We start from the raw sequence: 21,673 nt of genomic DNA on the forward strand, positions 1-21,673 counted from the left end.
CATAGAGAAAATCCATCCATTACCCACATGCACACTCATAATTCCAATCTGTGTGTCTCTGTTGGACCAAACAGAGGCTGGAGCCCTCGGGCTCTGCTACACATTAGTGGAACAACTGCCCAAACACGTGAACTGGGTCCTGCAGCACCTTCTGGATACAATTCCTCTCCTTCCTTAGCAGATCTAGCCATTCTCTAGCCAAGTTATACTGTAAATCACTGAGTTATTGGTCTGGTAGCCTGCAGGCAGGTAGGGTATATTCTGATTGAGGTGCGTATTGTGCTGAAATAAAGAAGACTTTGCAAACAAGGAAGGGAATGCCAGCCTTTGACAGGGAGGAGTGGGCCACTTCTGCAGACCTAAAGAGTTCAGATAAATCTGCAGATTCAAGATTTTCAAGGGCATCATCCCACATGTCCCCATTCCAAGTCTCAGGGTCCCACTCCATCCCAACTGCGGCCTTAAATTCAATGTAGCCAAACTCTCAGGGTTGAGAATTAAATCAGTGTTGATGCTCCATTGCCCTTGTTTAGCCTTTTCTGCCTTCCAATGACTGGAAATGAGAATGTCATTATATGCTACCAAGTAGGCCCACTTGGTGAGTAACTACCCTCAAACTTGCCTTGCCCTGATATATCAATGGTTGTCAGCAACAGCAGTCTGATTCCAAAATTCTTATATTCTTATTCCTACTCTCAAATGCCTGCAATATTCCTCCATCAATGCATTCCAGTCTACACATATCAATTCCCTGCTCACCACTAGGTAAAGTTTATGATTTGCACCCAAACTGTATGCCAGGGGCTACTGGCACTCCATTTAACACCAGGGATGGGGGTCCTCACTGCCAATCAGTGGCATGTGATTCAGCTCCAAAATCCCCATTGTAGATTGTGTCGCTTGGGAAACAGACTCTGAGACTCTGGGATTTGCATGCTGGTTTATTGAGGATACCTGTCAGGGGTAAAGGGAGCAAGATTAGGCCGAGGAAGTTTAAAGGCAATGCAGTTGCAATAGAGGCCTCAGCCAATCCACTGGGGGCCATCGGACCTGGGAAACTCCCTCAGAGTTGCTGAGATTGAGGCAAGGAGGCTGGGGCTCTGTACCACACATCAACCAGTTATGATGTAGGCTCTTTCCAGGGAGGAAGCGTGACTTGGGCAAGGCATCTCCCTTTGTCTGGGGGCAATTCCTGGGAGAAACTCATCTGTGAGCTGTCAGCAACCAACTGTCTCAGCAGCTGGGAACTGAGGGTTTTTGGAAAGAGGGATCTGAGTTGTTCAAAACAGCATCTACACCACCACTGAAGAGTGATCTGTAGCCAAAGAATAGTTAGAACACATGCCCAGTTAACTAGAAATGCTGGAGAAGTTTGATATTCATTTGAACAAAAATAAGAAGAGGAAGAATACTTGATGCTACTCATCTGAAGCTAAAAATTAGGATTTCCCAACCATATGATGAAGTGGAAAAATTTGCTCTCACCACTGTTTGTTCTTTCATCTTCCCTAACTTGACTTATCTATCCTGCTTCACCCACTGTTTGGTTAGAGCATATTCTTAAGTATTTTCACAGATCTCAAATGTGAGTGACCTGAATTATTATATATCATCAGATACTTTTCTTTCTATAAGGGTCTCTGAAACCTTAGAGATTCTTAAACTGTAGTGCTTTTTATTCATACCCTGTAGATATTATTTCAAATTACATCTTTATAAAGTTTTAGCTATTACTGGCAGTAATTCACGATTGGATTTCATGCTGCTTAGTCACCAACAGAACAATAATGTTGTCCTAAACAATTTTGTGTCACACCCTTGATTGTGAGGTTGGGCAATGACCACAGGCGTGAACATTGTCCCAATTCTTGTCTGGGACAATAGGCTGCCTCCAGAATTGTTTATAGTGTATAATGGGGGGCTCCAGAACTTTAAAAGAGGGTTACACTTAGCCCATATCCCAGTTACCACATCACTTGATTAATTTACTCTTATTTTTTTGGCTCTTATGGTATTTACATATATTCCCACCTAGCCCTAAAGACCTTTAACTTGATGGAGTCCCACTTCTTTCCATATTCTTCTGATTTGGCAGTGACACAATTACCTCAGACATTAAATGCTGTCTAACTGGATTCTGAGTATTACAAGACCATCTTAAGTCCACAGTCACAATTGCTAAGATGACCCTTCCTATGACACCTGTTTAATATACATTTACCATATTTCACCAATTTCAAGGTAAATATTTTTCACATTTTAATGTCTCAGGGTATGTCTTCAACTTGCCGTCAGCCAGGGGTCAGTATTGAAATATTATCATTGTTAGCACACTGTTTTAGTCTTCTATTGCTGCTCAACAAATCCACAAAAATAGTGCCTTAGAACAATACAAATTTATTATCTTCCCATTCTGGGGTCCAGAAGTTTGGAATGGGTCTCACTGGGCTACAATCAAGGTGTCAGCAGGGCTGCGTTCCTTTAGGGAGGCTCTGGGGGAGTTCCGTGCCTTTCCCAGTCCTGAGAGGCTGCCCTCTCTCCTTGGCTCACGCACGGCCTTCTTCCTCTACCTTCAAGGCCAGTGATGATGGGTCGAGTTCTTCTCACACTGCACCACTCTCACTTCCTATTCTGCCTCCCTCTTCCACATTTAAGGATCTTTGTGATTAGGTCGGACGCACACAGATAATCAAGGATAATCTCAATATTTTTAAGGTTGGCAGATTGGCAACCTAATTCCAACTGCAACCTTAATTCCCTTTTGCCATGTAATCTAGTCACAGCTTCCAGGGATTAGGATACAGATACCTTTGGGGGCCATTATTCTGCCTACCACATGCATTTTTAAAAAACTGATACATAGTTGATATAACAAATTGGCTTCAGGTATACAACATGATGATTCATTATTTACCACATGCATGTTTATCAAAACTTGTAGAACTGGTGTCAGAGGTTTGGGAGGAAATCTCAGAGATAATAGTGAAGCATTCTTTTAAAATATTTTCCATCTTAATGTCATAGAGGATATTTTGTGATAAAAACATATATGACTATCAATGACTATGATTTCAAAGTGACTCAGAAAAGCCAGACTCTGAATGTGAAAGAAGTTTGGGGAATACTTCATCTAATTTATTCCACTTATACATTCAATTTTATCTATGCAAGAGTAATACATGATTAAAAATCAGTCTGTCATACTAAGTGAAATAAGTCAGAAAGACAAATATCATATGATATCACTTATATGTGGAATCTAAATAATGATACAAATGAACTTATTTACAAAACAGAAACAGATTCACAGACAGAAAAGAAACTAGTGGTTACCAAAGGGGATAGTAGGGGGGTGGGGGGGAGAGATAAATCAGGAGTTTTGGATTAACAGATACACACGACTATATATAACATAGATAAACAACCAGGACCTAGTGTATAGCACAGGGAACTATATTCAATATCTTGTAATAACCTATAATGGAAAAGAATCTGGAGGAGAATATATATATGTGTAACTGAATCACTTTGCTGTACACCTGAAACTAACACAACATTGTAGAGCAACTATACTTCAATTAAAAAAATCTATGTCTAAAGAAGTCTAAAAGCAATCGTTAAGTACAAGATTCTAAGTGCTAAGAAGCATCGAGTCATTGAGTTATCCAAGCAGCAGAAATTCTTCTTTCTCAATGGTAAAAAAAAAAACAATGATATGACCTACAGTCAATGGATCTTAGATTTAATAAAACACAGTACATATTCACAGACAGCCAATTTTAATATTTTCATATTTAAATAAAAGTATAAATTATACAAATACATACGAATACATATGTTTTCCAAGGACATAACTTTGTTTTGTATCCTTGTGGTGACGGTGCCATTACCACTAAATGCAAAATTGGAATTGTAAGCATTGCATATTTTCATTCCATGCAAGGAATGTGACTTCTGCATTAGAGAATAATAGCCAAAACATTATGAATAGGTAATGAGAACAGGAGTGCTGAAGAGAAGGGAAAGAAAGGAATGCTATGGAAAAGGACTGTTTTTAAGTAGAAATTTTAACAGGGCATACTCTATGATCACAATGTAATAATATTAAAAGTAAATAATAGGGCTTCCCTGGTGGCGCAGTGGTTAAGAACCTGCCTGCCAACGCAGGGAACACGGGGTCGAGCCCTAGTCCGGGAAGATCCCACATGCCGCAGAGCAACTAAGCCTGTGCGCCACAACTACTGAGCCTGTGCTCTAGAGCCCACGTACCACAACTACTGAAGCCCGCGCGCCTAGAGCCTGTGCCCCGCAGCAAGAGAAGCCACTGCAATGAGAAGCCTGCACACTGCAACCAAGAGTAGCCCCTGTTTGCCGCAACCAGAGAAAGCCCATGCAAAGCAATGAAGACCCAATGCAGCCAAAAATAAATGAATAAAATAAATTTTTAAAAAAAGTAAATAATAAAAGGATGACCAAAATCATCACAGCAACTTGGAAATCTAAAAACACTCTTTTAAATAAACCCTGAAGATGAAGTAAAAAGAGAAATTATTAGATTACAGAAATGTTTAGATTATAAAACTTAAAAAAGATACAGCAAGATCTTTGCAGAGGAAAATTTATGGCCTTAAATTATTTGTTTTTATAGAAAAAAAGGCTAAAAATTAAAGAATTAAGTGCTCTCTCTCAAAAAACTGGGAAAATAACCACAAAATAAACCTAAAGAAACTAGGAAGCAAGAATCAATAATAACAAGAGATAAAGTAATAAAATAGAACACACAAAAAAATGGAAAGGATAAATATATCATAAACAGTTAATCCTTTGAAAAGACCTATAAAGTTATTTTAAAAAAATACTCAAAAGCCAGATAGTGATAAAAGTGAAACAGGACGCATTTTAACCACAGGTATAAAAGAGATTAAAAATTATGAAAATACTATATGTAACTTCATAGCAAACAATTTGAAAATCTAGAGGAAATGGATGATTTCCTAAGTGAATACAAATCACCAAAATCAACCTAACAAGTAAAAACTTAAATATGATAATTACCACAGAGAGAGCTATCATTTTGAAAAAGTCAACAGGGCAATATGGTTTTATCCCATCTTTCAACAATTAGAGTTGCAAACACACTTAAATTATTCCAGACTATAGCAAAAGATGGAAAGCTCTTGCATTTATTTCAAGCATAACTTTAATATCAAAATCTATTAAAGATGGTAACAAAAAAGAAAAAAACCATAGATCAGTTTCACTATAAATATAGGTAAAATTCTAAACATAATATTAGCAAAAATAGAACCAATGTGCCAAAGGAGTAGTTAATACAACTAAGGGCAGTTTATTTACGGAATGTAAAGTGGTTTAATGTCAGAAAATCTATCACATAAATACTTACATCCACACATTTAAGAAAAAAAATCATTGAAAATATTAATAAATGCCAAAATGATATTTGATGATTCAACAGGCATCTCCAATATAAAAACTCTAAGAATAACAGCAATAGAAGAAAATAACCTACAATAGAATTTACTAAAAATCAAGAGTATATATTATCCTAAATGGCAAAACATTGCAAGTATCTTAATTAAAATTAGGAACTTAGCAGATATGTTCAGTATCTTCATTATTATTTAATCCTGTCTTGAGGATTTTTGAAGAAAATAAAACATCTAGTATAAAAATTAGAAAAGAAGATATAAAACTATGTATTCTCTGTTGGTAATATGAATGCATGACCAGGAAGCCTATGAGAAATGCAAGTTTAAAAAAAGAAAAACCTTTAGAATTAACAAAATTGGCAAGATAGCTGGATATAAGATAAATATCTAAATATCAACATCTTTTCTCCATTTAGGTACCTATAAATGATAAATATATTTATAGTAGCAACAATAAAATACTTAGAATAAATTTTCCAAGAAAGATACAGGACCTCTTTGAAAAGGACCATAACACTATTGAAAAATGTCAAATAACGTCTGGCTAGTGGAAGGACAAACCAGGTTCTTGACTGAGAAGACGTAATTTCATAAAAATGTCAATTATTAAATGTAATGCCATTCCAATTAGAATTTCAACAGGATTTTGTTTGGGGGAGGTAGGAAAAGAATTAGATAATTTTATCTTAAAATACTTTTTGAAGGGCTATGTAAAAAACAAATTTTAGGGACTTCCCTGGCATTCCAGTGGTTAAGACTCTGTGCTTCTACTGCAGGGGGCATGGGTTCGATTCCTGGTTGGGGAACTAAGATCCTGCATGCAGCATGGTGTGGGCAAAAGAAAAAAAAAATTTTTTAACTTATGTATTGCATAAAACATCTGCAAGGCAAGAAAGAAACAATAGATATAGAAAAAACATATTTGCATCAGAGATGATATACAAAGGGGTATGTTTGTAATATACAAAGAGATCTCACAATTTGATTTTTTTTAAAAGGCAGAATCTAATAAATGGGTGAGGATATGAATAGGCAATTCTTATATAGATACAATTTTTCAGTAAACATATTCTTTAAACTCATCCAAACTGTCTGCCAACAAATTCACTAACAGTCAGGAAGAGGCAAATTAAAGCAACAATAAAATTTTACTTTACACCTATCAGAGTAGCAAAAACTAAAGAGAATTATAACACTTATCGTGGTAGGGACACAGAGAAAAGATACTCCCAGGTATTGCTAGGTATGAAAATAACGTATTACTGTCCTTCGGGAAAGTAACATGATAACTTCTATGAAAATTTAAAATACATAATATATTCCTTGACCCTGCAATCCCAACTTCTTGGACTCTAGCCCATAGAAATAAAAACACCACCAGTGAGGACAAATGTACAATGATGTTTACTGAAGCATTATTTATAGTAGAAAAAATAGAAATTAAGCGGTTAAATAAATTATGGCCTATTTACCACATGGAATATTAAGTAGCCATTAAAAGGAATAAATAGGAACTATTGTATATCAATTAATTTGGAAGGATTTCCATGAAATACTGCTTTATTTTTGTAAATGCATATATAGGTCTGTATATAGTTGTATGAAAACAGAGGGGAAAAATGAAAGGCTACTTATCATTTGTTAACACTGCCTACTGGGGGAAGGAAGAAGAGAAGTGAGATGTGGGGACCCAGCAAAAAGAGGAAGAGAAAAAGGAGATTTTACTTTAAGAGTGTGAACATGATCAAATTATACATTTATGTAAAGTTATAAACCTATACGTGAGTATACAAAAAAAAATTTTTTTGAACAGGAAAATCTAAACGTCACCTATTGGATTGTGATTGAAAAAACATGAAACTGAAGTAAGACCCAGGGGAAGGACAACACCATAAAGCACTACAATTTAGTCACTATGGTAACCTGCAAAGTATTTTTGCAGAGCTGTTCTCATAGTTCCCACACGTACAATCAAAACAAATATGCTAAACATTAAAATTTAAAGAGAATTGGTCATTTTATGTGTTGTATTAACACATTTAATAGTGTCATTGTACATAATGTGAAATTTATGTTAAATCCATGTAATATTATACAGTAAAGGCCATCTACTTTGCTTACTCTGATGACTGTGGTTTCCAAAGGACTAAGAGTATAAAGAAAAAATGTTGATGCTACAGTACAAGGTGATGAGAGAGGCTACATGCAAATATAAGGTGTCCTTTTCAAACATATATGTGCACGCAGGTATACCTATATACCTATTTGTATATACTATATGCTACACTGTATTTGTATATGCTATCAGATTTGAAAAATCACATCACGTATGTGAGTTCATTTTCATAGTGGTACTAGAAGAATTAACTCTATTACCCCCTTTAGAAGATAAAAACATGTAGATAAATAATGTGGAGGGTTTTCCATTATAAATTTTGTCTTTTTTCTCCTTACAATTTTATGTATAAAAAATAATTCACTGTGAATTTTGTTAAAAAGAAAAAAACCTAAAAACCTAAAAAATAATGGAAGATGTAATTTGGGGAAAATTATAATTTTTCCATTACACTTGATGAATTGACAATTTTCACAAATATGAAGTCCCAAAGCAATTGTGCAACAAGGTCTCACAAAGTAGTAGGTCTTTCGTTAAATTTAGAAATAATTGATACTAGATTTTAAAGTGCATGGAAGATTGTTTCTCACTAGAGATCACGTCTATCCAACCAAATCTGGTATTCCTTTTGTTGAAAGTGCCTGTCCCGTTCTTCAAACTTTACCTCCTTCTTCAAGAAGCCTGCCCAGAATCCCTCCAGTAGCACAGGATTTTTTACTCTTACCATCTATTCTCACTTACTGTTGCTATATTAGGTGGCTTGCATACTCTTCTCCCTGCTGACTATGAGCTCCTTGAGGGCAAAAACCAAGGCCTGGGGCTTTCTAGACCTTCAGTGTTGACTGCATACATGCCTACCAACAGCCCATTTAGGTACCGTTTATTTCCTATTTCTGTGCTCTTGCTTATGTTATCTCATTCTTCAATATTCTCACCCTTCTCAATAATTTATGTTTCCTGAAAAACTGATTGAATTTCCTCTGATGATTTCTTATTTCTACAGACCATTTATGCCCAGCATAGAGATTTATCTCCTTCTTGTGTCCATGTACTGCTTCAAATTGCTCTCTAATTACTCCATATGTGCATACTTTGTATCCAAAGCTAGATCCTAGACAAAAACCACGTGGACTGTTTTTTTAGATTTTCAAATATCCTAGTACCAAGCACAAGTAATTTAATCATCAATTCTGGTTAAATTAAGGAAGACATCTTTTTTTCTCTCTCTAGATTCTCATTGTACTCTCAAATATGTTATTAAATTTAGAATTCTTTGATTTGTATTTAATGGATGGATTCAGGGGCACACACACAAACACAGTGACCTCAAAATGCTTCTGGAATCACACAATGGCCAGAGGAGACCCTGGGAAAGTGATGAAATGAGGCTTTCTTCATCTCCCTGCAAGAGGACTCAAGTTCCTTTCTCTTACTGGAGACAGGCCTTGATCCTAATCGCCACACTTGTACATGTGAAATTAACACCTCAAACCGCCTGCAAGTATCTCTCTGTCCAAAGTTCCCTCAGAAACATAACAAGACTGTTGGAAATGTAAATAACACATGAGGTTGAAAAATAATAATAAATTAGGTGAGATAGGAATAAAGGACATATAACCCAAGGCATAGTTCTTGTCTGGTTTTCCATAGAAACCCTCTGGGGGTTAATGCAAGTTGCCTGGGAATAGATTGAGGAGGGGGATATTTACTTGAGAAGCAACTGACAGAAACATAAAACATATATGAATGTTCATCGTCCATTTAAAAAATAATAAAATTACCAAAAACAAACTAGAGAACAAAGGAAGGGATAAGTATTTTTGAAGTTTGGTGAAGTACATTTATACAGTCATTTTGCCCTTGTGAATCTTTACCACAAAAGCTTATCCATTCTTCAAAGCTAACCATGATTTGATTACAAAGACAGTTAAAACTCTAAGCCAATTTTTGACCTAGACCTTTTCATTTTAAAAAAGCAGAATCCAGTATTAAAATAAATGCAGAGCACACATGAATGAAGAGAGGGTCTAAATGGCTATTGGAGTGATATTTCCCCCTAAACATATGGCACTGACATCAAGAACACACAACCACTTGGGCCAAGACCTAAAACCAGCTGTAATGTGAATCTGCTAAAGAAGTAGAGAAAATTCCTGTGTTGCATTAAACTTCAGTTTCTTTCCAGAGCTATTATTTTAACAGATACTCATTATATGTGCACTTCACTTTGCTATCACTGTTTTTTTCTCTGCAAGGTTAGTTCAAAGTGTAGGGCCAAAACCTTACAGAAAGGAGCGACATGAAGAGGAAAATCTGCATCGCTAATCATCCCAGTTGAAGATCACTTTTCCATACACTGATGTTCAAATGAATCAGTACCCCACCTGACATGTCTTGGATGGATAGAAATCCCTAAACTTCATCACTGAAAATACAGATGCCCTAAAAAATGTATAATTCCAGATGAATAGTAATGGATATTAATCTCATTAATATTATCTGTTTGAGTACAGACTGGTAGAAAAGGTGGGAGCTGGCAAATTTTTATTTTCCCATAAATTTTTTATATTTTCAAGTGTGCCTAAAGAAAAATTTCAACTTGGACTGTTGCAAAATGCCCAACCCAACACCTGCCACACAGGCATTCAATAAATAGTAGAGGGCAAAATTATTTTTCTAGAATGGTATTTACTGGAGAATCAGGGACCCTGTGACCTGAATACTCTTGTAAGTTGTCTCTTCCCCACTTGTGATGCTGTGTCAAACATGATCACTCAGTACAAGGTAACTAGACAGGAGGGTTTTGCCTGGTTTATTCCAGCTGTCCTACTGCCTTGCCTTTCTTCCATACAAGTACACTGTGTTCTTTCTGCCCTATCTCAGCTCAAAAGGCATCTATCAAATAGGCCATCTTACAAAAATGCAAACACACCCTAGACCCTCACATCCTCCGTATTCTGCTTTTTATTTCTATGTAGTAATTAGCATCATATGACAGCTTTTCTATTTACTTGCTTATTTGTAGACTATCACTAGAAAGCAAGTTCCCTGAGGGCAGGGGCCTTGTCTCATTCACAGCTCTGTCTCCTAGAACAAACACTGCCTGACGCACAGAAGATCCTCAATAAATCGTTATTGAATAAATTCTTTTCTGAGAAGAATAAGCTGCCTCCTGCCAGGTAATGACCTGAAAGCACCAATAGACTGCCACCTCTTCCAAACCCACTGTGGGATTTCCTTCAAGGAGGGGATCTCTGTGCTCACTTTCAGGCTGAAAATGACAATGCAGAGTTTGGGGAATGCTTGTCCCTCTGATCTGTCTATAGCACACTGTCATTCATCCTCTTTTTACTTGTTTGAGTTCTGTCTCTCTTAATTTCAAGCTTTTAGGAAAAAGCACCGTGTCTATATGATTTTCTACCACCGATAACTTTTAGGTGCTTAGCAAATGCTGAGAGGTGATTTTTGCTTTGTGGAAAACATGCAGCCCTCTGAATTGTAGCTTATTAAAGACAATCTTTACATTCTAGAAATGGTACACTACATGTTGGGTGATATCTTCTATGTCTTCCAGAGATTTATGCTATAAAAAAGACACAATAGAACACATGAAGTGACTGTGATTTTTAACATTTTAAACAGGATGAAAAATAATTTTTTACTTTTTGGTTACTGTCATTTAAAATTTGGTGTTAAGTTCATCATGGTGACAATAAAAACAATGAATATACCAAATAATTCAGAAAAAGCATAATTGTACCTGAATTATTTAGAATGGCTGCTCCAAATTGCTACTTTCTTATGTATCATATTAAATAATGACTAAAAAAATATCAGTAGTAAACAAAATATTCTCATTCAGTGGACTCATCCCTAACTGAAGCATCTTTCCCCAGCAAATAATATCATCATCGGAGTAAAAATATGTGAACTGTATTTATAAAACTCACAAATTGTATACTACCTAAAACTGACTTCATTGGATTACAATTAAGACACTATTGACCTTCTGGATGTTGAGTGCACTTGGTTTTAACTTTAAACAATCAGCTCTAGGTCAGTCACTTCTTCAAGTCGATGCCTAGATTTTAACGGGTAATTGAAGATTTCAGATCACATACTCATAAGCTGATTAATTGTGATTGACACAGTCCCTGCTGCTAAAGTCTGGATCAATGGCAAATTTACTCATATTACAAAATTTGTTCATGTAGCGATTTTCTTTCTTTAAGTGCTATTCTTTAAAAAAACAAAAGAAAACCAATCTGTTTACCCCAAAATGCCCCTTCTGGCTCAGAAAACAAGCAGTAAATATTTAATAGCCTTTTAAATGTCTAATCCTTTAAAAAGTAAAGTGTATTAAATTGTAGGACTCAATGCTTTAAGCCACCTGGATCAACTCTACACTGGTGAGATCTAAATGTGAGCAGTAATACTCTCTCCTTTGCAGCTTCTCATGAAACTGACACTAAATATTCCAGAAAAAAAGTAAAGTATAAACAAATCCTACATTTTATTTGATTAAATATTAGAATCACAACCACAATTACAGCAATAGAGCATTATTGATAGGTAGTATGTTTGCTCATAAGCTATAGTAATCATTTCTAATGAGAAATATGATATTGAATAGCTATAAAAGATATACTTTCAATTTCATTTTCAATCTACGTTCATTAGCAACAGTGGAGGCTAAATCTTATTTAAGTAGAAATGAATTTCAATATGCAGGATGAATGAATCAATTTATACTGCAGTTGAAATTCCACAAGATAAACATCTATTTAGTCTAAGTAAGTAAAAAGCTACATCTTCCACTGTCTGGGTAGGAATACCTGAAATTTCATGCTTTTGAGGGCTTTACTTCTTTTTTTATTTACAAAAAAGTCACAAACTCAAAATGCTATTTTAAAATCAAAGAAATCTGTTCTGAATCTCATTTTACTATTTAATAGAGCAGCTGAAAAATGACTTAAAGATGTGGCCATATGGTGTGAAAATCCAGAATCAAAGAAAGAATGAGATACTGCAAACACGTAAAAAGCAGTAAGAGGAAGCAACTCTGAGCTCAGTTGAGAATGAAACGCTGATGATGGAGACTGTCTTTTATTGATGACATTTGAGGACACTGACTCACTGGTGTTTTCCAAAACATGAATTCTGCATTTCAAGTGTTTGAGAGATTTAGCTAAGTCTCCTTCCCTCAGCCTGCGGTTGTTTGCACAGAAAGACTCCATAGAATAAATTACTGAACCTTCCAGCACAGCTCAATTAACTGAATGAATCAGGGAGAGAAAAGCTCCAATCTGGTAACCACAGAACAGAACCTGGCATCATTTTTGTTTAAAGAGTGTACAAGTGGATCACAGGGCATTTAAGAGACGGTCTGAATCTAAGAGTAATGACAATACAAAGAGGTGGGAGGCACTCAGACTAACACTTTGCCCTCTGCTGATCTTTCCATGGGAAGTTAGTCAGGTGTTTGCATTCTGGAGTCACTTTATTGCCTGTCTTCATGAAGAATTTTGGTGTCTCTACCCTGTTTCCCCAGCCTCACACATAAGCTGAGCCAAACTTTCTGTTCCCCGGAAGTTCCAAACGGTTCCTTCCCTTAAATGCAACGCCTCAATGTAACTCAACTTCATGCAACAAAACCTCAAGTCTGATGATGAACGATTAAGCCATCTATGCCTAAAGAGTTGACTAGTTCTGACCCACCTCCAGTGTTCTGAATTCAGTTATTTGTCCATTAATTCATTCAACAAAGTTTTTCTCACGCCAGGCACTGGTATTACCAATGTGAATAAAACAGTCTCAAAGAGCTCACAGTCTGGGGAGGAAAACACGCTTGCAAACAAAATTTAGAACAGATGAGTTAAATATGCCAGCCAAGGTACACACAGTTTCCAGAGGGGACTTCTGAATTGGGGAAATGCTACAGGTTCTGCTGAGTTATGGTTTACCCAAATCCACAGAGCAATTTTAGATTTAATTTCTTAGGAACATGTGGATGCTTTGAAGGCATCTGAGACATTTCCCTTGCCGCCCTGAGAGTAAAGTGTGGTCCTTCCTACCCAGCCCTTCCCCTTAATTCCAGCATGTGGGCAGGTGGCAGAGGAAGATCCGAAGGGGACTACTCTGAGGTTGACTTGCAGGCAAAGAACTTAGACTCTGCTCCTTGGCTCTCCCAAACCACTTGGTGACAAGACAACAATAAAGGAGGAATAATGTTAACGATCGCAGGGTTTGCTTACACATTAAAAACTGACTACTGCCCTCAACCATACATGACCCCACAGTCAAATAAGTCAGTAGCTGTGGAAGTTGCGAAAACCACAACTTAAAGGCTGAAAGACCCACATTGTACCAGTGGCGTTTCCTTAAAAACAGACAATATCCTGGTCAGTAGAAAGTGCTGAAAACACAAAGAATGACTGAAAGATAGGAGGGGTGGGCACATGAGAAAGCAAAGAGATGTTTGCGAGAGCTGAGAGGAAATCCTGACACACCAATCTGACCCCCTCCCCACAAAATCACTAGGTCTCCTTTCAGCCCAAGGCTCCCTACTGCCTGGGGAATCTGGCCTCATTCCAACAGCAGTGCCCTCATGTGCTGAACTGAAAATAAAACAAAGGATGCCATTCATCATATTTTTCAACAACTGGTTTCTTTTCTTAGTTTGGAAGAAAAACTTGGCAATCATAAAGCTCAGTTTTTTATTTTTATATATTTTTTTCTTAGTGACAAAATAAACTGAAAAAGAAAAAAAAAATGCCCAATGGTAAGAAAAGAAAAATATACAAGACCCTTCAGAGCTCAGTTGGCCACACACTGCCATTCGGCTGACACCAAAGCGTGGAATACAACACTCTTAAGTTCTCCCAACCCAAAGGGCCAGCTGCCTTCTGCTTCTGGAAGATGTGGCTACTTAGGGGAATTCACATAGGCTCCCAGTGTTAACTATGCTGCACATTTACTTTAATCAAAGTGACATTTCCCAGATGGTGGCATCAGAAAACCTCATCTGAAATGAGGAGTATAAGAGAACTCAGTTGTATATTCTGGGGAAAATTGGATACAGGTGTTCCCCCATTTTAAGATGCCTCAGTTTACCAAAATATAAAAACGATGAAACAGATACATTTATGACATGTGACCAGCACCCCCGCCCCCTTAGAAATGGGTGCCTGGTACCTAGAATGGGTATCAGGCAGCCACATGAAGGTGAGAATGAGTAAATGATAACACCTCTCCGTTACCAACTGCACCATCCCAACACTCTCCGGTGTTAACTCTGAGCCTAATGTTTTGTGGTTCCCAGGACCCCCTCCACCACCTCCACCTGGGGTGGGGAGAGGAGGAAAGGCGAGAAAAAGTGTTTGAAGCAAGAAGCCGCTCAAAGGTACCTCTGAAAATTAGTAGACCTAAAGGATCTAATTCACTGACTATACATGCTGAGCCCCTATGCTGTAAACAGAACAGACGGCTTCCTCCATGGAAGGTGAAGCATAATGATGACATTTACTTTAGTAATTCAATTATTGTGATGTGGGCTTTGAAAGAAAGGACAGGCATTATGAAGTCTATAACCTAACCTAGTGGTCTAAGAAGATGTTTCCGAGGAAATGACTCATTACTCCAGAAATTAGAGAGCAATGGGTAAAAAGCACAAACTTTAGAAAGGACAGACTAAATGGAAACCTGGTCTTGCAACTTAGCAGCTGTACGACCTTAAGGAAGTTACTTAACCTCTCTGAGCCTCAGTTTTTTGTTTTTCCTCCACAACTTACGCATTTCTGGTGCTGGGTACCAGAAGACATATTCATTTGTGACAACCTTTTGGTCCTGCTTTGTGTGTCACAACACTGGGTAAGCCATCGCAGTGGGAGAGAGGAGTATTCCTGGAAGCCATTCCCCCACTGGGAGAGTTGGCAGTAACTTTACGCATGGAAGTGACTATGAACCACATAAATATATCACACTAAATCCTAATTATCCCCAACTCAACCTCCCTTTAACTGGGTCCAAAAATGCCCATGGCCACTCCCAGAACCAGCTACATAATTTGTGGGGCTCAGTGCAAATGGAAAATTATTCAGAATTTCAGTGACAGCAGAGCACTGGACAAGCACAGGACCCTGTGCTACTGCACAGGCTGTAAGTCCACGAGGCCGACACTGGCCACTCCAATACCACCTGTCATGAGGAGAAGTTTAATAAAGTATAATTGGGAATATACAGCAGTTTCAACAAATTGTGGCTAAAATATCTTATGTTTGCAAGTTTTACAAAATCATACAACACTATGAGCTTATTACCACGGCCTGTCCCAGGCTTCACAGGGGCTTCACACAAGTGAGGGCACTTGTAGCTTAAGTTTCATTAACATTGTGGTAAATGTGCCCCACTAAAATACAGTAGGTGCTCAATAAATATTAGTGGATGAAGCCTTATCCTCAGAGACTTTACAGTCTAGCCAACAAGCCAAACAAGAGATCAATTAAAGCCCTGCCACAACTCAACAAATCAAGCCCAAAAAACGTAACTGCATGAAATGTGGGGATGTGAATTCAGAGTAGAACAAATAACCCAAGTGACTCTGGGTGGTCTGCCAGCCAGGAGTTCTGGGGTATTGACTGCACAATCCAGATGTGCCCTGGTGCTAGCTGCAGTTTTGGCACCATCTGGTGGCAATATTCTTCCCTGACTTACACAGTGACGGGGACCATTCTGGGTCCTACAGACATCGTGGCTCTTTCAGGACTGTGAGAGTGATTCCAGGAATCTCCCAATTCATTGTAGCAAGTTTTGTGGCTCAGTCCGCAGAAATTCATCTGGGAGAAATCTGGGGATGTGGGGATTCGTCCTCCACTTCCTCACTTGGTGAGGCACGGCTGTGCTTAGCAGCCCTGAATCAGTCCTGCAGAGGAGACACTGACAGTCCAGGGGAGGAAGCTATGAAACTAGACGCTGATGGATCTTCCAGGTACAGGAAGGAATAAATGGGCAAGAATTCAGTATATGATAATTGTGTAAAAGACAGATCTCGAAGAGATTTTAAATGAGAAAAGAGTACAGAAGTACAGTCTGGAAGAAGTTTCAGGATTCTGAGGTGGGCCATCCTATGGCACTGCCATGGAAGGGGATGTTCAACCAACTGGATGTACAATTTCTCACTAGATCACAAGAAACTAGAGGCAAATGCTGACCAGGCCTAGGAGGAGAGGCCTGAAGTCCTGAGGATGTGGGTCCAAGGGCATTGTTTAGGGTTAGAGCAGTATAAATCTACAGAATATGGGATATGGTGGGAGGAAGCTCCTGACTGACCCAGTGGGCTAAAAAGAACTTGGGGAATTTTATTTCTTTACAGTCATCTACTCCAAAGGGTTGTTGTGAAAATCACATTAATAGTACTTGACACTTAGTTGGAATTCAATGAAAGGTAGCCACGATTAATGATGCTAAAAGGGTTCACTGAAGACTTCCTTCTGTATCTCGCTCTTTCATCTTGCTTTTATCCTTGTGAAATAGTGGAGTGGATATCATGAAGGAAGGTGAACTACTAAACACAATTGTAGGGTAGACAGAATAATACTTATCAATTACCAAAAATTCTTTATATTTACTAGAAACAATATAATTTTATAACGCTTGGTCATTGCTAGACTACATCAATCATAATGATTACTTTTCCCAAAGCAGTTGGTCTTCATGAAGATAGAGGTACCTAAGAAGTTAGGAAACAGTAACTGGTTGCAGATGGGGCTTCCTAAGAAAAAGTTAATAGGATGGTACATAAAAGGCTTGGGAAAGATGTTTGGCTAGGAGTCTACCACCAGCTAAAAAGCATCATCTACCTGGCAGGTGAAGATGGCATGAAAGGAAAGACATACAACTATTAAAAGATTGAAAAGACTTTAATTTTCTTTTCTTTTTTTTTTAAAATGAATTAATTTATTTGTTTATCTTTGGCTGCGTTGGGTCTCTGTCGCTGCGTGTGGGCTTTTTCTAGTTGCAGCAAGCGGGGGCTACTCTTCGTTGCTGTGCGCAGGCTTCTCATTGTGGTGGCTTCTCTGTTGCAGAGCACCAGCTCTAGGCGCGTGGGCTTCAGTAGTTGTGGCACGCAGGCTCAGTAGTTGTGGCTCACGGGCTCTAGAGTGCAGGCTCAGAAGTTGTGGCGCACAGGCTTAGTTGCTCCGTGGTATGTTGGATCTCCCTGGACCAGGGCTCGAACCCATGTCCCCTTCGTTGGCAGGCAGATTCTTAACCGCTGAGCCATGAGGGAAGTCCCAACTTTAATTTTTAAAATTATATTAGTCTACATTTTTAATGGTGGACTAAGCTACTACATGAAAGACATTCACTGGAAAACTCCATCCAATGATTTACCATGATATTTCCAATCCTTACCCCAATTCAACACTCAGACTCCCTATTAGATGAAAGAATAGCAAGACTGTCAAAGGGAACACAGAACGTGACGATAAGAAAACAATGAGATTCAGAGAATACAATGCGAACGAGAAGAAAAGGCAAGTAATCATCAACAATCATCCTAATGAATAATGAATATTTTCTGCCTTTTTCTCCTTTCCTTCCATTTGGTCTGTTGATAGGTTTATTTCTGACAGGATCTAGTCAGGAAGACAGAAACCACACCAAGTATTTCAAAAGAAATCACGTTGAAAATTTGGTCAACAGTTGTTGGAGAACCAAAATAGCTAGGAGAGAACGTGGTGCCCAGAGATAAAAAAAACTGCAGGAAGCACTACGCCCCAAGGCTGGAGGAACAAAGGGAGGGGGCAGGGTTCTCAGAGTCTAGAAGCCTAGAGAGGCCTCGCAGAGCCGGGGCTCAGCCTCTGCCGGCGCTGCTGAGCGCACACCGAGGCCAGTTCTCAAAGAGACAGGAGAAAAAAGCTGGAGCCTGGAACCAAGAGCCACTGTCAGGTCAAGAGCCACTGCTGCGGTGGGGCTGCCCGAAACAGGAAGCAACTTGAAACAGCAAAAGCCCCTCTCCTCCTTCAGCCCTGCAGCCGCCCAGTCCAGCTCCCCTGAGAGGCGGAGCCTAACGGCACAGTCCTGGTGGCATAAAGCAGCAGAGGTGAGGGTTGGCGTGGGGCTGAGAGACAAAAGCTGGACCATGCGCGCACTACACATTTAGAAAGAGAAATTCATCCCATGTTTAGGTCTCTGTCGCTCATCGTTAACTCACGACAAACCAATTAGCCGCAAAATACTGCAAATTGGGCAAAAGAAGTGACAGAGTAATCCAACGTCAGGCTGAGTTCAACCAGAGCCACGCTTCACCAGCACCTTTCCTTGTACCTTAGAGGAGCTCTCTAAGGGATTGCTGTTAGCGGCCTAACTGTTCTTACCTATGAAAAATGGGCTCCTTCGAAGCCATGTGCGGGCCTGCTTAAAACAATAAGCTTTTCGAACCCCCAAGCGCGACATACTCCGGGAGCATGGTCTGGATGCTTATCAAACAAGTTCCTGGGCCATTCTCTGAAGTTTCTGGGCAAGTACAAACAAAAGAGTCAAATAAAATGCCTTTTAAAAGCAAGGCAGTGGAGCACGTACCCTGTCAGTGAGATCCTCATATCCCCACAGAGTAAACAGTAACATGAGAATATTTATACTAAACAAAACTGTATATCAAGCCTGCTTTGGCTCAGCCAGAGGGAATGATAAATTCCTTGCAGATCTCTCATCGAGTGGTCCTTTGTGGTCCATGGACGCCACTTCCAAGACGGTACAAACCAATTACAGAGCAAGGCTTTTCATTATGTTGAGGAATGAAAATATCACCCCCCATTTTGTCTTATTTTACAGTTATATTTTACTTAGCCCGTCCCTCCCCCTTATGTTAAAGACATTTTAACTTGTGGAGTCAAGCCCAGGTTCAGGTTGGAAACAAATGACAGCCCCCACCGCACCAACAACAAAAGCCCTTATCACCTCACAGCCTAGCTTTTTGCTTTCCTTGTCCCTCTTCTAAGAAACTAAAACTTGAAGTTTAAAGTGGGGTAGAGGAAAAAACACTAAAGAGTTAATAAAATGTAAACTCTATTTGTCCACATCGATTTTGTCCCATTTACAATTGGCACAAGTCATGGGCAAAGTCATCTGGCAGGAGATGGGGGTTAAACAAGCTATGAAGCCACATTCCATACAATGTCCACTTTGAGGTCCGATGGAAAAAATACTGCAGAAACATTTGCACAAAGTGTTGGTCTGTTTCTAAGAGAGTAATATGAGAAAAGGTTAATATGAATCAGGGTATTTGTTAAGTTTGTTTGGTCAGATTTTTCTCAACCCAATTTGATAATCCTTCTTGTTATAGATCCATCCCGGCTACTTCTGCCAGCTCATACATAGAGAGAGCTGAGGATGCCACATCCGTCCAAAGGATAAACCTTCAGCAACTTACAGCTGTTTCAGATTTTCTAAAGAACCATGGTGGAGCAAGGGAGAAGGGGAAGAGAGAAAGACAATAGAAAAAACAGCGAAATTAGAATATGAACAAGTGGTAAGATGTGAGGTTGCGCTGGTTTTGAAAATTGTTTATAACAAAAATAGTAAATTATTGTCTTAAATAGACAGCTGGATCAAATGCCAAATTTAATCAACTCCATTTTAAACCATTAACTAGGCCTCACATGTAGTGCCCAAGTCCATCATAATAGATTAAAAAGGAAAAAACAGATCTTATATGTTTGTACACTTTAATGGATATTAGAAATTTGACAAAATTTTATTTAGAAAGTGTGGGCTTAGTGAAATTGTCTTATTCAGATGTTTGTTTTTTGTGTTTTTTAAAATTTTTATGAAATTAATATACAATTTTTAGTAATTAATTGTGGTAAAATATACATAAAATTTACCATTTTAACCATTTTTAAGTGTGTAGTTCAGTGGCATTAAGTATTCATATTATTGTACAACCATCACCACTATCCATCTCCAGAATTATTTTTTCACCTTCAAAAACTGAAACTCTGTACACCCATTAAATAGATGTTTGGTTGTGTATAGGCCTTGCTCAAAACTGGCAGTCTAGAATGCAGTGATACGAATCTGGAGAGGTTAATCCAGGTAAGTGGCAAATGAATCAACTCCTACTACAACCCCAAATGACTCAGTGACAACCTGTGCTTGTACCCTCTCTCATGTGTTTAATATTGATAACCAAAACTGAAGCAAAGCTCTAGATCTGGAAAGAGTGTTAATATATTTCATTTTTACATTACAGCTTACAAAGTACTTCCATTTATCCCCTAGAACACAATCTGAGTGGGAACTCTTTTCCCTATTTTATAGGCAATGAAACTATGCCTACGGGGAAGGTAAGAGCAAGGACCAGAACCCAAGCCAGAATCCACTGTCCAGCGCTTGTCCTACTAGGCCACATGGCCTCTGCCAAAGCAAGAGAAAAACGAGGCATGACTACTTCTCAGCTCTCCCAGACTCACTGGGTCTAACTGGAGAGCATCTGCTCTCTTCATCACAGCAACTAAACTTCGTTACACCTGAAAACCACACCTGGTCCATCATTTCTCCATCTTTGTTGTATTTATATTAACAGCAAAAAGAAAACACCCAAAAAAAAGCATAATTCTGAAACACAATTAATGCAATCACAGTCAAGAGTCAAATGTAAGTCAAAAAAATATATTAGGATAGATTACTGGATCCTATAAAAAGACTGAGTTCAACCTCTTTTTTATTTTTATTACTTAAAATAAATTCACATTATGTGCTCTTATTAGACAAGACCATAATCTTTCTTGCTAAACAAAATCTATTGAAAAATTCGTTTCTTTGTGCTTTACGAACGGAAAGCATCTTGTACCAAAGAATTATAAGCACTAAGAATTTACATAAAATTGCCAGAACCAGCAAGTGGTGGCTTCTTTTAGTTCACAAAGAGGCAACCTATTTTGATTTCTTTCAAATAAAATTCTTCCACCAAAACCCTTCTCTTTGCTCAAGAGCAATAAATCCCCTAAACCTTCAGACTTCCCATTTAAATTCCAAAAAGGATAAATACAACCCCTTGAAGTCATGCCCAACACCATCATTCCACTGCCCCACATAAACATAAAAA

At 38.3% G+C, this 21,673-nt stretch overlaps 1 protein-coding gene across 6 annotated transcripts in view; it reads right to left on the bottom strand.

Moving 5' to 3' along the window:
* Positions 1 to 21,673, bottom strand: part of FTCDNL1 (formiminotransferase cyclodeaminase N-terminal like) — a 214,554-nt gene that overhangs the window by 109,554 nt on the left and 83,327 nt on the right. Inside the window, exon 6 of one of the 6 annotated variants that reach the window (XM_057551894.1) lies at positions 17,540 to 19,080. The exons of the other annotated variants lie outside the window; for them this stretch is intronic. Coding sequence (XP_057407877.1) covers positions 18,983 to 19,080 — 98 coding nt within the window. The 3' untranslated portion in view covers positions 17,540 to 18,982. Of the gene's footprint in view, positions 1 to 17,539; positions 19,081 to 21,673 lie in introns of those variants that run through there. 6 annotated transcript variants of the gene reach the window in all.

The sequence above is a fragment of the Balaenoptera acutorostrata genome, chromosome 8, assembly GCF_949987535.1.
Source record: "Balaenoptera acutorostrata chromosome 8, mBalAcu1.1, whole genome shotgun sequence".
In the NCBI taxonomy this organism is placed as follows: Eukaryota; Metazoa; Chordata; class Mammalia; order Artiodactyla; family Balaenopteridae; genus Balaenoptera; species Balaenoptera acutorostrata.